General features: G+C 32.4%; 1 protein-coding gene across 1 annotated transcript in view; it reads right to left on the reverse strand.

Annotated features, from left to right (window-relative positions):
- The window catches only part of LOC136853579 (uncharacterized), a 359,829-nt gene that overhangs the window by 315,028 nt on the left and 28,108 nt on the right, over positions 1–16,693 (reverse strand). Inside the window, 3 exon segments of the mRNA XM_067129318.1 lie at positions 274–441; positions 828–980; positions 3,691–3,810. Coding sequence (XP_066985419.1) covers positions 274–441; positions 828–980; positions 3,691–3,810 — 441 coding nt within the window.

Here is a 16,693-nt window from a genome sequence, read left to right on the forward strand (position 1 = left end):
TTCAAAATGATCTTTGTTTCCTTGGAAAACTTCAAAGGCCATTTCAATCAACTTCTATGCCAAACTTCCTCCTATTTCAAAGGCCATTTCCAACTTTGCAACCTTTGACTGACATCTAGCTCTAAATCTAGCTCTAAATCTATTTACCTTTGAAAACCTCCTCAAATTCAAATTGTTTCAAAACTGATATCCATTCCCTTTACAAAACAATCTTAAAAAATTCCCTTTCAACAATCTTTAAAAAAAAAAAGGACTTTGTCTGTCTCTCCTTACCTCTCCGTTCTTTCCAGTGAGCTTGCGGACCAATTCCTTCATGCGCACTTTCAGTCTCTGTATCTCTTTGTCCCTCTCCCGTAGCTGATTTTCGTAAAGGGCCTCCTTCTCTCGCTGGCGGGCCAAGATTAAATTTCGGCGTTCCGTCGCGGGCGACTCTTTGGTTTTCTGAGAGAGAGAGAGAGAGAGAGAGAGAGAGAGAGAGAGAGAGAGAGAGAGAGAGAGAGAGAGAGAGAGAGATGAAGATTGTGTTAATTATACTTAATTACATGGCTATTAAAATCAATAAATATCGCAATGCTGAGATTAATGCTGTGATGATAGTGCTGTTAATAATAATAATAATAATAATAAAATAATAATAATAATAATAATAATAATTATAATAACGAAAAATGAAAAATATAACAAAGACTAAAACAATATTACTACTTCTACCAAATAATAATAATAATAATAATAATAATAATAATAATAATAATAATAATAATAATAATAATAATAATAATAATAATAATAATAATAATAATAATAATAACAATGAGTCATCTCACCTTCTCAAGATTCTTCACTTTCTCCTCCAGCTTTCGGGTGATGGAGGCCAGCTCCGAATTCTTCCTCTTGAGAACCTGAACCTCCCTCTGGCGCTGACGGTCCTTCTCCCGGAGCTCCAAGGGGCGTTCCATCTCCAGCTCCATCTTGTTTTTCTGGAGGGCGAAAGGATTCGGGTTTTTATTGAAAGTCTTATAAGGAATAAATGGTATTTTTGTGAGGTGTTCCAAGGAAGAAGAACCCATGTTGGCATAAGGCCAACTAAATTTATGAGGAATTAGGTGCTTCTTTAAATGATAAGTTGCAATATTGTTTTCAAGGGCTGCACCCAGGAAGAAGAAACCTTGTTGGCATAAAGTCACCTAAATCTCTGAGGATTCTGGTGTTTATTGAAAGTCTTATGGGAATAAATGATTTTTTTGTGAGGTGTCCCAAGGAAGAAGAACCCATGTTGGCATAAGGCCAGCTAAAACTTTAAGGGTGTAGGTCTTATTGAAAGTCTTATAAGGAATAAATAATGATTTTTGGGTTCTCCCACGAGGGAGAGTGTGTGATGGCATAAGGTTAACTATACATATATGAGGATTCAGGTTTTTACTGAAAGTCTTATAAGAAATAAATGATGACTTTGTGGGTTCTCCCAGGAGAAAGAGAGAGAGAGAGAGAGAGAGAGAGAGAGAGAGAGAGAGAGAGAGAGAGAGAGAGAGAGAGAGAGAGATTGCATAGGGCCACCTAAATCTATGAGGAATTAGGTGCTTATTAAAGTGATAAGTTGCAAAAAATGATGTTTTCAAGGCTGTCCCCAGAAAGAAGAGCCTTTGTTGGCATACGGCCAGCTAAATCTATGTGGAATTAGGTGTTTGTTAAAGCGATAAGTTGCAAATATGATGTTTTTTGGGCTGCACCCAAGAAGAAGAACACTTGTTGCATAAGGCCCGCTAAAGCTGTAAGATCCTACAACATATTTGAGAATATATAACAACAGCCATGCGTGGGCATAAATGATAATTTTGTGTGTGCCCCAGAAGACAGAGACCCTCTTGGCATAAGGCCAACTAAATCTATAAAAACGGTCCTACAACATTCTTAAGAACTACATCACAACATTCATAGTCTTAAGAACAGGAATTGATGAGGAAAAGTGTTAAAATGATTAAAAAAGATTAACAAAAACCTCAAAATAAGTTTTCTTGACTTCACGTGAAACGAGGTACATGCTAGTTACAATCCTGATCCCCATGTACAATATAATCACATGAAAAAATGTACCCTCAAACTCCAGAGAGAGAGAGAGAGAGAGAGAGAGAGAGAGAGAGAGAGAGAGAGAGAGAGAGAGAGAGAGAGAGAGAGAAAGACCTCAAAAATTCACTTACATGGTAGGAAACCACGTCCATTACACCGGTCTTTGTCTAAACTCTTCAAGTTAGTCATTTCCTCTTTGCTAAGTAATGTTTATATTTATTTATTTATTTATTCATTCATTTATCTATTTTTGCAACAATTTTTTTCACAACAATGGCGCAGAAATCATCGAGAGAAAGGGAAGATAAACTTAAAAAATTATTCCAGAATTGAAAAAATACAACGGGTATACTATAAGCTTGAAGATAATTAGGCTGACACTCGAAAGGAAAATATAATAGGACTCAGAATATTTCTGCTAAATAAACCCTTGAGGTATACAGTATATAAAATACTATGCAGAAAGCAGAAACTGGTAACATGTTACCACCAATTACTATTAGGGAAAATACCAAACATACGTTGAACAAAGTATGTACGTTAAAATGCAACAATATATTTCAGAAAACCCATCAAACAAAGCTCTTTTAAACGACAAAATATCTAAGTCAACATAAGACAATAAATCTAAACAAAGACCGCCAAACATAATTCTTTCAAAGCGCTCTAACACTTTACCATTCTGAACGAAACATAAACCAGAAACCCTTTAAAATAAAGCCAACAGCCGACGGAAACGGGGGAAATCTTCTTGTGCCTCTTTTCCACCGCAAACGACCAGTTACGGACGCACTCAAAACCCCATACTGTGGTCAGTGGAAAATTTTCCAAACCTCACCCTATATTATACTTTTCATACTATGCACGTGCAATATTCTTCTCTGGGAAGTTGAATGTCTCGAGAGCTCCTTATACCAATCCAAGGAAACGTGTAAATTACCTGACAGACCAAAAAGTAGACTGTTTTTATCTTTCTTTAAATCTTCAGATGAAAACCTTTATTATGGACAGAGAGAGTCAACAGACTTATATTAACCCAAGAGGGCTCCAAAGGGAAAACAGCCTGCAGAGAGAGAGAGAGAGAGAGAGAGAGAGAGAGAGAGAGAGAGAGAGAGAGAGAGAGAGAGAGACGATTTAAAGGAAAAGATTATTAATAAATAAAAATGAGGGAACAGAGAATAAAAAAGATACACCTGAATTTAGGAGACTTCACTAGAAAGCAGGAAGATACACACACATATATATACTGTATATATATAAACAATTTATTTATAAATATATATATATAAATAATATTATATATATATATATATAATATATATATATATATATATATATATATATATATATATATATATATATATATATATATATATATGTATCATATATATACACACACATATACAGTATACATATAAAAAAACAAACTCCACGAAGGATTTATACGAGCTTTTTTTGTAAACTTATTTTTATATTTCTTCAGTCTGCTAAGTAAAGGACATGAAGTCGAAAGGCCTTGCAGTATTCCATTGTTTCTCTTTCCTTCGTGGCTTTTGTCTTTATTGCACATACATATAAATAATGCGTGTGTTTAAAGAGACGAATAGCCAGTGTCCAACTTACTAAATTATCGTTCTCAGAACTAAGACTTTTGACGTGAATCTGGAGCCTGGAGAGCTGAGTGTTTAGGCTTGAGTTACGCCTGACGAGACATCGCTCCTTGTCCGTCAAGGTTGGACGTGTCTGAAACAAGAAAAGAGAGAAAAGAAACATTTAGACATTAAAGAAACATTTACATGTTGAAGAAACAATTAGACACTAAAGAAACATTTAGACATTTGAGAAAAACTGAGACATTAAAGAAACAGCATTTACACGTTGAAGAAACATTTAAACATTCAAAAAAATCTGAGACATTAAAGAAACATTTAGACATTAAAGACACATTTAGACATTAAAGAAACATAAAGAGACACGTAGACATTAAAGAAACATTGAGACGTTCAAGAAACATTTAGACATTAAAGAAACATTTAGACATTAAAGGAACATTGAGACATTAAAGAAACATTTAGACATTACATAAACACTTAGACGTTAAAGAGACTTTTAGACACTAAATAAACACTTAGACGTTAAAGAGACCTTTAGAGAGTTTACTCAGTCGCTATTATGAAGGAATCATAATAGTACATTCAATTTAAAACATTAATCTCTAATAGGTACCAGATTGATGTTGATAAATATACCTAGCGGTATATTCAATTTAAAACAAAAAACTAATAAATTCCAAAATCATATCAATATTTCATAATCATTCAGTTGAAAAAGAAAATTAACTAATAGATAGATTGATGTTGATAAATATTACTAGCAATATAGCCTACTCAGTTTAAAATTCGAAAAACATATGAATATCCGACTAATATCAATATTTCATAAAAAAATATGACTAATGTTCAAGAAATATCTGGATATTTCAAGACCAATATTACCTATGTTTAGTTGAATACATAAGATTTACAGTTAAAATACTGCAAAAGAAACTCAGAAAGTGGGAATCCAAAATCATATTCAATTTAAAAAACAAAAACTAATAAATATCAGAATGATAATAATAAATATTTCATACATTTCATAACAAGATATTTAAAGAAATTCTGTGTATAAAAAACAAAATTATCCATATTTGAGGGAATATTTGGCATTAACATACTCTGCATAAAATATTGAAAAATAAATTGTGAAACTAAAACGAGAACAAAAAGTGTATATACATATATATATATATATATATATATATATATATATATATATATATATATATATATATATATATATATATATATATATATATATATATATATATATATATATATATATATATATATATATATATATTTAATATTTATATATATTCACATATATATATATATATATATATATATATATATATATATATATATATATATATATGAAGACTGGTTCCATTTTAGCACATTGAATTTAAATAGGAACCATCAACGCCTTTTGATTTTTCCATTAGTTTCTTATAATGAGACCAATAATATTTTAGAACAAACACGAAACAGTTTACTCTGGAAGGTGCCTCAGTAAAAAAAAAAAATAAAATAAAAAAAGGACTCGAATTATTAAAAAACAGTAAGCTATCTCAGCAAGCAATAAAAAAATCTTAGAATAAAGTAACCTTTTTGGTATTTAAATAAGGAGCGACAGATGTTTGATAGCTTAGATTTATACAGAGAGCAATTATTGATCCCGTCAGTCATTCTGACATGACAGAACCATTATGCTGCGTGTGTTAAAATGATCATCAGTCATTATTCTGTCTCGTGAGAGCACTCGGACGTAAATGAATTCTCTCTCTCTCTCTCTCTCTCTCTCTCTCTCTCTCTCTCTCTCTCTCTCTCTCTCTCTCTCTCTCTCTCTATTAAACCACCTTTCCTCTACATGCAAAGAGGGAAATGTACTCTCTCTCTCTCTCTCTCTCTCTCTCTCTCTCTCTTTCTGAGTTCACTGTACAACCTTTTTTTTTTTTCTTTTTATAACTACCAGATCACGTACGCAAAGGAATTTCAAGTGTTCTCTCTCAAATGAGTATTTCTGTAAATGTAACAGTTGTGTTGGCCATTAGTTTAATTAATGGAGAATATATATCTGATAATTTTTGTATGGTAGCCTGTTTCGACTTCTGATAATTATTCCTCAAAATAAAGACTTAAAAATAATGCTATTTATCATTTCATGATTCAAAAACCTGTAATTACGTTGAAACTGTACTTCACTGATGCTTATAATGGGTATTATGAATTACTTGTACTACATAAAATATAAGTATAATAGACTAAATTAGCACTGTGCCTATGAGTTTCTCTCTCTCTCTCTCTCTCTCTCCAGGTTCTTCCTCACATGCCCTACAAACAATACCTATTGGCCATCTGACGTTCCAATTTTACAGGACACAAAAACGCTTATTTTTATTGCTTCTTCCGACCAGTACAATCGTAAAACTTCGAACATGTGACTGACATTATGTCTTTTTCTTCTTTTGAAGTTTTTATTTTATCTATCTATCTATCTATCTATGCAACTGAAAGATAATTAGCTGATAGATAAATATTGACGCTTGCATACGCATAGACAAAACTGCGTGACTAAATAAAAAAAATACCATGAATACGCAGACACCTTTTAATAGTTTAAAACGTCAATGTAAATACTGTATAAATTCGTGTTTGTTACATACAGTCTCCACAAACGCATACACACAAACTGCGTATGTGACCGTATTTGAATACACAAATACTTTGAATACGCGGACACCTCTTAATAGTTTAAAACGTCAATGTATATATACTATTTAAAATCGTGTTTGTTACATACAGTCTCCACAAACGCATACACACAAACTGAGTATGAGACCGTATTTGAATACACAAATGCTCTGAATACGCAGACACCTTTTAATAGTTTAAAACGTCAATATATATACTATATAAATTCGTGTTTGTTACCTACAGTCTCCACAAACGCACAGACACAAACTGCGTATGTGACAGCATTTGAATACACAAATACTTCGGAAAGGCAGGCACCTATAAATAGTGTAAAACTTCCATGTATAAAAGTACCTACTTCGTGTTTGTTACCTACAGTCTCCACAGTCTTATTCCCCTGAGTCAAGACTTCAAGGTAACTTGGAGTGGGCGTCCCCAATTATTCATTCCGTAGACCTTTCATCACAAACCATATCTGGCCAAGGCAGTAATTATTCCCCAACGGACACGTCCGGCCGTGGACATGTGACACACTTGCGCTCCTAAGACGGTCCCAGAATATTTAAGAAGGCATTTTGTTCTTAGGAGAAACTTACGAATAAAAACCTTTATAACTGAAGGGAAACATATCCTCAGGTCTGTTTACTTTTGAGGAGAAATTTATATATGATAAACATATTCTCGGGTCTGTTGACTTTTAAGGAGAAATGTACGAATAAAATCATTTGTAAACTGCAGGAAAGCATATCCTCAGGTCCGTTTACTTTTGATGAGAATTCTACTAATAAATATCGTTCATAAACTGAAAGGAAACATATCCTCACGTCTGTTTACTTTTGAGGAAAAATTTACAAATAAAAAGTCTTCAAAACTGAAGGAAATCATATCCTCTGGTCTGTTTACTTTTAATGAAAAATGTACAAATAAAAACCTTTACAAACTGAATGAAAGCATATCCACAGGTCTCTATATTTTTAAGGAAAAATTTACAAATAAAAAAATTTATAAACAGACGGCAAACGTATCCTCAAGTCTCTTTGCTTTTGAGGACAAATTAACAAATAAAATAGTTTATCAACTGAACGAAAACATATCCTTAGGTCTATTTACTTTTGAGGAGAAATTCATATATAAAAACCTTCATAAACTGAAGGAAAACGTATCCTCAGGTCTCTTTACTTTTGAGGAGAAACGTACAAATAGAAAAAACCTTCATAACAAAAGGAAAACATGTCCTGAGGTGACTACTTTTGAGGCCGTTATGTCCTCTGTTCCTTAGAAAAATGACGCCACAGGATTATTCATTTTAGCCTGAATGCTTACTTCTTAAAAGGGTACATAATCGAACTGGATAATAAAAAAGGTATAAATGATTATAACTATGTAAATATATAAAGATATTAAATTAACAATAAATAATTAAGACCAAATTTAGTATTGCTTCTCATCTTACCACTACATTGTGAGGTGTTCACCTTTCAAAATAACGCTTTTATAAAACTAATGATACATTTCTTAACATCAATATTTACCTGAATGCTTAAACAAGCATATAAAAAAACATCGTTACTTTTCTAATACTTATAAATTGAAAAGTTACTTATAATGAATGTGTATGAAACCCAACAGCTTTTTCAAGAATAAGACAACTGAAGCTTTTAAAAATTCGCTCTAATTTCATCCCTAGAAACTGTATTAAATCACAATGAGTAAGTAGCTGAATGAATGAATGAATTGATGAGTGAATGAATGAATGAATAAGTGAATGAATGAATAAACACATGAATCGGTAACCACAATCCCCCCCCATCACTTTCCACCGTCAGAGGAGAGCTTCGAAACTCAATGTGATTAAGATGAGTACTGTAAACCATTCCATGAATAAATGAATGAATGAGTGAATAAATGAATGAATGAACGAACGTATAATTCAATAACCTCCCCCTTCCCCCATTCCACCGCCAACAACCCGCCCTCCCTCGTCCGAGGTGGAGAAGAGCGTCTGAAAACTGTACCTAGGGAAGGCTGCAAGGCAGAGAGAGAGAGAGAGAGAGAGAGAGAGAGAGAGAGAGAGAGAGAGAGAGAGAGAGAGAGAGAGAGAGAAATTCAACGCTACCTCCTTTAATTACAGGCCTGTAACTGTATCCGTCCACTAAATGACTTCACGTAGTCTGGGTTTTTGTTAGTCATTTTATAGGCAGAGAATACAGACTTTATTTTTCTTTGTTTTCCTTTTTATTATTATTCTCATTTTATTTGTTTTATCATTTTTATTTTCATTTTATTTTATTTTTTTTTTGTCTTTGCGCTCAACGTGTTTAAGCTTTCTTGGTCGGGTCTCGTTCAAGAGGGCTGTTAGGTGGACAGTGAACATTTTTTTAAGTGCATTCTTTAGTCTTCGATATCTACACTTTCGTGGTAGGTGATGTATATTTAATAAGAAATAAAAACAACTGATATATTTTTCTTTGCGTTTTTGATAAGATACATATTCATAATGATGCCTAATAATATATATATATATATATATATATATATATATATATATATATATATATATATATGTGTGTGTGTGTGTGTGTGTGTGTGTGTGTATATATATATATATATATATATATATATATATATATATATATATATATATATACACACACATATATATATAATATATATATGAAGATAAAGGCCCATAAAACACCTACACATTACAGTAATAGACATTAATATATTATATATATATATATATATATATATATATATATATATATATATATATATATATATATATATATATATATATATATATATATATAAAGAGTTCATATTATCTAGCTGGGGAAATCTTGAAATGTCAGAAGATATATTGGGATAATACTTCCTACAACATAAGAATTATTATTACAATTGTCTTTGTGCTTTTTTGATCAAACACATATTCATAACTATCCCTAAATATATTAATAAAAAAGGGTTTTATAATGTCTAGGTAGGGAAATCTTGATATGTCAAATGATATATTGGGATAAATCACTCACTATTTTTATGATTCAATACTGCTAAAAAAAATTATCTGTAGTAAGTTTCCCAAAAAGTTAAAATACCTAATATAATCATTAATACTGATCAATAACCATATCACAATCACAATCAATATTTTTCGTCAAAAATAGTACTTAAAATAACAATTACTTAACAAATCAAACAGTATTTCATTAAGGAAAATGGAAGTCCCAGCCACTGTACAAAAATCTGGTCTAAAAAGTTCACGCACCTTGAGGTGTGTGTCAGTGAACTGCCCTTCACAGCTGACAAAACACCTGTCTCACTTTCAGAGATTCAAGGAAACACAGAGGACAAACAAGAGTTCCCCACTTTTTGGACAATTCAGCCCTAAAATAGAAGACTGCGGTATCTGCAAAAATACAAAACTGAGAAAATTTTTAGATACTGCAGTTTTCCCTTGCCTTACTGCTGATTTTGCAGATACCGCAAATGGGACCCCCTAAATACTCTTGGAAAGCACTGCAGAATCATTCCGAAACTGCAGTAACTTGTGTATTAGTGTTTCACGAGCCCAATAGGTGGCATATCTCAAATTCGAAAATAATTTGCAGATACTGCAGTTTTCCATCTAAGGGCAGAGTCAGTTTTCCATTCAAGGGCAGAGTCACTTTTCCATTTAAGGGCAGAGTTAGTATCATCATTGAGACCACAGATCAATATAAAGCAACATATTCAGTTCAAGTGGGATGGAATAAAAACAGTTGCTCGGCTTAAAATGACTTCCACTTGGAAGCGGAGGGAGAATTGCACAAAACAGGAGGTTATTACAAGCGGGCAGACCCAACGGCAACATTGCTTTACCGTAGTCTGTCTGTTGTGCTTCAGAAGCCACAGAAAGAACATAAAACGGTTAAGCATTCGGCAGGCTAACATTTTATTCATTAGTAAATGAGGGAACTTTTAAGATTTGGTTTACAGTTACTAGAGGTATAAGATATACAATGAATCATTTATGTGTATGTATGTGTGTGTATGTACATATATATATATATATATATATATATATATATATATATATATATATATATATATATATATATATATATATATATATATATATATATATATATATGTATACTTCTAAATATGTATATATATATATATATATATATATATATATATATATATATATATATATATATATATATATATATAAATATATATATATATATATATATATATATATATATATATATATATATATATATATATATATATATATATATATATATATATATATATATATATATATATATATATATATATATATATATATATATATATATATATATATACACACACATATATATGTGTGCGTGTCTACAAGTAAACAGACAACAGAATACTATAAAAAAAATAATCAAGCAAACATAAAATGTGTCTAACTTCCATTAATAAAAGCCTCTCAGTTCGATACTTCGTAATAAAACAATGAAAATGAGCCACTGATAAAATCACTGTTCCAAGCATGCGTATTCCATTGACACATTTACGTGCCAGGATTAGTAAGTAAGGATTACTTTTCCAAGTTAATTAACATACGAGTCAGTCCCGCCGCGAAGACGCTATATGCGCATTCCTATTGGTTAACCATTCATGACGTCACGATTAGAAAGGATGCGTTCCATGCGGATATTTTTGAAGTTAAACTACGTCATTATTATTATTTATTAATTATTATTATTTATTATTATTCAGGAGATGAACCATATTCATATGGAAGAAGCCTACCACAGGGGGGCCACTGACTTGAAAGTCAAGCTCCCAAAGAATATTAAGGTGTTCTTTTGAAAGAAGTTACACAAGGCAATATGAAACACAGAAAGCAGAGATCAGTTATTAATAAATAAATAAATAAATAAAAATTTAAATATATTATTTGAAAGTACAAGGTGAATTGTTTTATGGTAGTAATGCGTCGCATCCTCGCTTGAACTTTTGAGGTTCCAGTTCAGGAAACTGTTGTTCCACAGTCCAACAGTGCGTGGAATAAAGGTCCTCTGGAACTGAGAAGTTCGACAGCGAGACACATTTGCTGCATATTGGTGCTGCTGATCAGCAAATCTGGTCGCGCTATGCAGGAAGAGAGGATCAGGGATCAATTGCGATTGCGTGAGTTCTCTGTTAAATTTTCGGTCCAAATGACGGACGAATGTCTTATTTCCTTATTTACCTTTTCCGTGACGGATGGAATATTCTACCGAATCTTTCATTTCTTTCATTTACCTTTTTCGTGGAAGGTAGAATTTCTAAAAAGGAAAAATTATCACGTATGGCTAGGTTGGATAAAAAAAAAAGCGACAAACAAAGAATAAATTTATCATAAAAGGTGTTCCAGACGCCAGCACCGTTCAACACTGCATGGCCTACAACAGTCTCCAGATTGTGGCTGGAAAGGAAACGCGTTTCCCTTTCCAAGGAAACACGTTTCCTACGTTTCATTTCAGATCTGGGTCGTCATTTAGATTATCCACGGCACGCTCCCCAGAGCGTCGATAATAATCCGTGCTCTTTAGGCCGAATACCATCATAAACTAAATGCTTCTTATGCTAAGATTTACATACAAATCGTGCTGTGTGCTCGAGAATATTTCAAATAATTATTCTTACGATTTTTTTTTTTTAGAATATCTTTATCTAGGTCACCTTATGGTGTTATAATCGCTCTCATCTGAACGGGCAATGGATAAATATCTCATATCTTTTTTTTAACAGCTTTTTTCAACTATAGCTATTCCAGTGGTATACGTCGAGGTTACATTAACGAAACTAAATATTAATTATTTCTGGTATTCTAATGTTGCTGAAAAGCTTTTTATCAACCATTATGTGAGTAATTTAAATTTCATTAAATGATTCCTAATCCTGACATATAAAGACACACACACACACACAAACACACATGCATACACCTGTAATCTAGACAGACACAAACAACAGATACACATCTTTCCTTTGTGTAATGACGTAACAGAAGAAGTAATGGTTCTCACTCAGACCTGAGAATCACTACAGGGAATCACATTTGGTATGATGACGTCAGCACGACGGAGGAAGGGGAATTTTATCAAAATATAATTGTCTGACGGAGAAAATTACCTGGGAAAGAAATAAAATGCAAAATAAGTCACATGCGGGAAAAAAATTATTAGCAGAAACGAGAGGTGACATTGAACAGAAAATATTTTAACAAACCAACTTCACAGAACGTCTCTTACACATTACTTTCAGTTTGCTAAAGAAAATATATTGAAATAAAAAAACTACGGGAGTGGGGTTACTTTTCAACAAGGAGTTTGCTTTGTCATGATAGCGCAATCAGCTGACGATGGTGAGAGGTCAAAATCCTCGTTTTTCAGAAGCCATTGTGAGTACAAAAACAATTACTTTAAATAAGAGAGAATATTGACTGTCATAAATATGGTAGATGATTTCAGCTTTAATCAAGTGGTGGATGGGATGTTAGTATAATAAAAACTCTCTCTCTCTCTCTCTCTCTCTCTCTCTCTCTCTCTCAAAAGGAATTCACGCCCTGTTCCTGTACCTGTCGAGTGGGATAAATACACACTCAGCTATATATATATATATATATATATATATATATATATATATATATATATATATATATATATATACATACACATACATACATATATATACACACACATATATGTGTGTGCGTATGTATATGTATGTACACACATACACACACACAAGGAATTCACGTCCTGGTTCTTGAACCTGTCGAGTGGGATAAATACTCACTCAGCTAAACAGTGTATGTATATATATACATAAATATATATATATATATATATATATATATATATATATATATATATATATATATATATATGTGTGTGTGTGTGTGTGTGTATACATATGTATATATTGTATATATATATACATATATATATATGTATATATATACCTATAAGTACCCATCACATCTCACAACCACCCAATACATATCCCCCTCTCTATCAGTTTGTAAGCACAGCTGAGCGAACCCTAATTTCATATTTACGAAATCTCCCGCTAGCTGAACACCCGCTCTGGCCAATTACATGAATAAGCTGAGTGCAACCCACTTCACTCAGCCAGGAGTTCCTAACAGATGCTGCTACTGAGTGTTCAGTTCAGCTGTACTGAAAACTTTACGTAAGTTTGTCGACCCCTGAAATGAACCTTGGTCTTTACGGCCGATAAATTACTTATTTTAATGGTGCAGACAGTCTTTCGATATCTGGATGGAAAAATTGCTTTTTACTGACGCTCAGATTTACATGGGTTTATACTATTATTATTTATGTGAATTTAATATCATATATTTATGGATTTATTTATGTATTTATTATATGTATATTATTATGGATATTATTATATATATATGCATATATACATTATGTATTTATATATTATATATGCATATATATATATATATACTATATTTATATTATATATATATATATATATATATATATATATATATATATATATATATATATATATATATATATATATATATATATATATATATATATATATATATATATATATATACATATAATATAGCTGAATTAATATTTATCCCACTCGAGAGGTACTAGGACCAGGACCTGAAATCCTGTTTGTGTGTGTGACAGCGAGAGAGAGAGAGAGAGAGAGAGAGAGAGAGAGAGAGAGAGAGAGAGAGAGGTGATGAACGTAATGCCGTTTCCCACAATTCTGAAGAAGAGGAAGTCGAAAATGACATACATTCAACATAATTGGATGATAAAGCCGATTCAAGAACGATGTAGGATTAGGGTACAGCGGTATCAGCGCCGTGTACAATTCGCAAATGTCATAAAAAATTATTCGTTAATGTCTAAGGTTATGGGAGAACGTTTAAAAAAAAAACACTTTTAAAGGATGCTGTGGAACTTCACAAGACAGTAGTATTTTCACTGCTTTTCATCAGTTTAGAAATTATCACTGTGCCGAAGTCGTGGGGTTGCAGCCTTAGCAACCTGGAGCAAGAAATACGGTAAGAAGTTGAAATGTCAGAAAAAGGTGGATTTTGTGGTATATAGTGAAAGATAAAATACAGTATATTAAGATTACTTGAAGTTATAATCTGAAATAGCATTGCAACAAGGTGCCAGAGAACAGGATATCTTAACTCAGAGAGCAATTTACCTGGGAGGCTTGACTAATTAACCTGTTACCTGAAGGGAATATACAAAATACAACTCATTACAACTACGTACAGTAATACTCTGATCTAACATTGCAACAACGTGCCAGAGAACAGGTACTCTCAATTCAGAGAGTAATCTACCTGAGAGGCTTGACTAATTAAACTGAAATCTGGAAGAAACTCAGGTAAATTCAGCCAGATTCAGAAATCAACCTACAAAAAGTAATGAAACAAACCGAAGGAAAACTATGCGTACAAATGATGCCTTAATTATGTTTGGGTCCATGTTAGAGGCTTAATTTTATTTTAAAATAATGAATTCATTACTGGATAAAGCGACAATATGTATTAAAGAGGAAATGAATTAAAAATATGAAAAAAAAATTAATAACGAAGGTATATAGCTACCTGACAATCATAAACATATCACGGTATATAAATATATATTTGAATATATGAAAGTATAAATAGGTTGATAGATATACATATAACTATTTCATTTAAGAAATTATTGTATAGATCTGCCAAATCTTTAAATTCAAACGTTCAGACCGAATCCCAATTAACTAATAACTATATCTACTTATGACTAAGGGACACACGAAACTGAATCACTAAGAGTTCTGAAAACAAACCATGATACATAAATATATAACTATTTGCTGAAGGAAATGAAGTGCAAAAATCCATTGCATCTCGAAATTTCAACATTCAAACAAAAACCCAAATTAACTAATAAACATAACTGCTCATAACTAAGTGTCACACGAAACTAAATCACTGAAGTCTTGGAAAATAAACCTAAGACGTTTAGGAGCAATGGTTTTTTGACGTTACGGTGCAAGAAAAAATACTCGAATAATTAAAAATCGATGATGGATAAAAAATTGGTACATTAGGGAGCTGCGGCTTGTTCGTCGATACAATTAGACAGCGATTAGCGCCGCAATGTGTCTAGTGAACACGACCAGTGAATGGATCTGACGAGTTGAACGAGGCCTGATGGTGGATGGGTTTTGAACGAATGTGTGGCAAAAAAAAAAAAAAGTAAATAAATAAAAAAAAAAGGGAAGAAGCGAGTGTAAATACCTTGCAGCTAAGCTTATAAAATTATTTTGAAAACACTAGACGTTATGATTTATTGCGGAATATCCTACGCTGTTGGCCCAGCATTCGACTCTCCGACCGGCCAATGAAGAATTAGAGGAATTGATTTCTGGTGATAAAAATTCATTTCTCGTCATAATGTGGTTCGGATTCCACAATAAGCTGTAGGTCCCGTTGCTAGGTAACCAGTTGGTTCTTAGCCACGTAAAATAAATCTAATCCTTCGGGCCAGCCCTAGGAGAGCTGTTAACCAGCTCAGTGGTCTGGTTGAACCAAGATATACTTAACTTTCTAGTTAAACAAGATCAACCGAAGTAGGAAAATGATTTTGAAATTTATTAAAAGGGTGTGGTTGACTGGGAATATCCTCTAATTAAATGAGCTTAAAAATGTTTTCGAAATGCACTTGAAAAGGTTATGGAATGGAGTGGAATTATGGAATGGAGTGGAATATAAGATTTAGGCCAAAGACCAAGCAAGCGCTTGGACCTATGAAGACGTCATTCAGATCTTAAAGGGAAACTAAGAATTAAAAATGCTTCAAAGGTGTACCAGGAGGAAAACTTTTTACAATTGCACTATGAAACAATTGTTAGGAGAGGGTTGAGAAAACAAAATGGAAGAAAGAGAATATGAACGGAGGTATAGCAAAAGGAATGAAAGGCGTTACAGCTAGGGGCCAAAGGGACGCCGCAAAGAACCTTAAGTAATGCCTACAGTACACCCCCTAAGGTGGGAGTGTGTTTGTGTGTGTGTGTGTGTGTATGTATGTTTTGTATGAAAAGCTATTTTTATTTTTGTTTTATCATCCAGTCCAAAATTACTGGACTATCTTTTCAAATAGTGATTTTGTTCCTTGTTCCCATATTTCTTCCGTTTTTCTGTTTACAAATAGTTATTTTTTTCCCTTGTTCCTTATGCCTTCTATCATCAAGATTCGTTATTCTCTCTCCTGTCTTATACATGTCCTATCTCT

The sequence above is a fragment of the Macrobrachium rosenbergii genome, chromosome 27 (genome assembly GCF_040412425.1).
Source record: "Macrobrachium rosenbergii isolate ZJJX-2024 chromosome 27, ASM4041242v1, whole genome shotgun sequence".
Lineage (NCBI taxonomy): Eukaryota > Metazoa > Arthropoda > Malacostraca > Decapoda > Palaemonidae > Macrobrachium > Macrobrachium rosenbergii.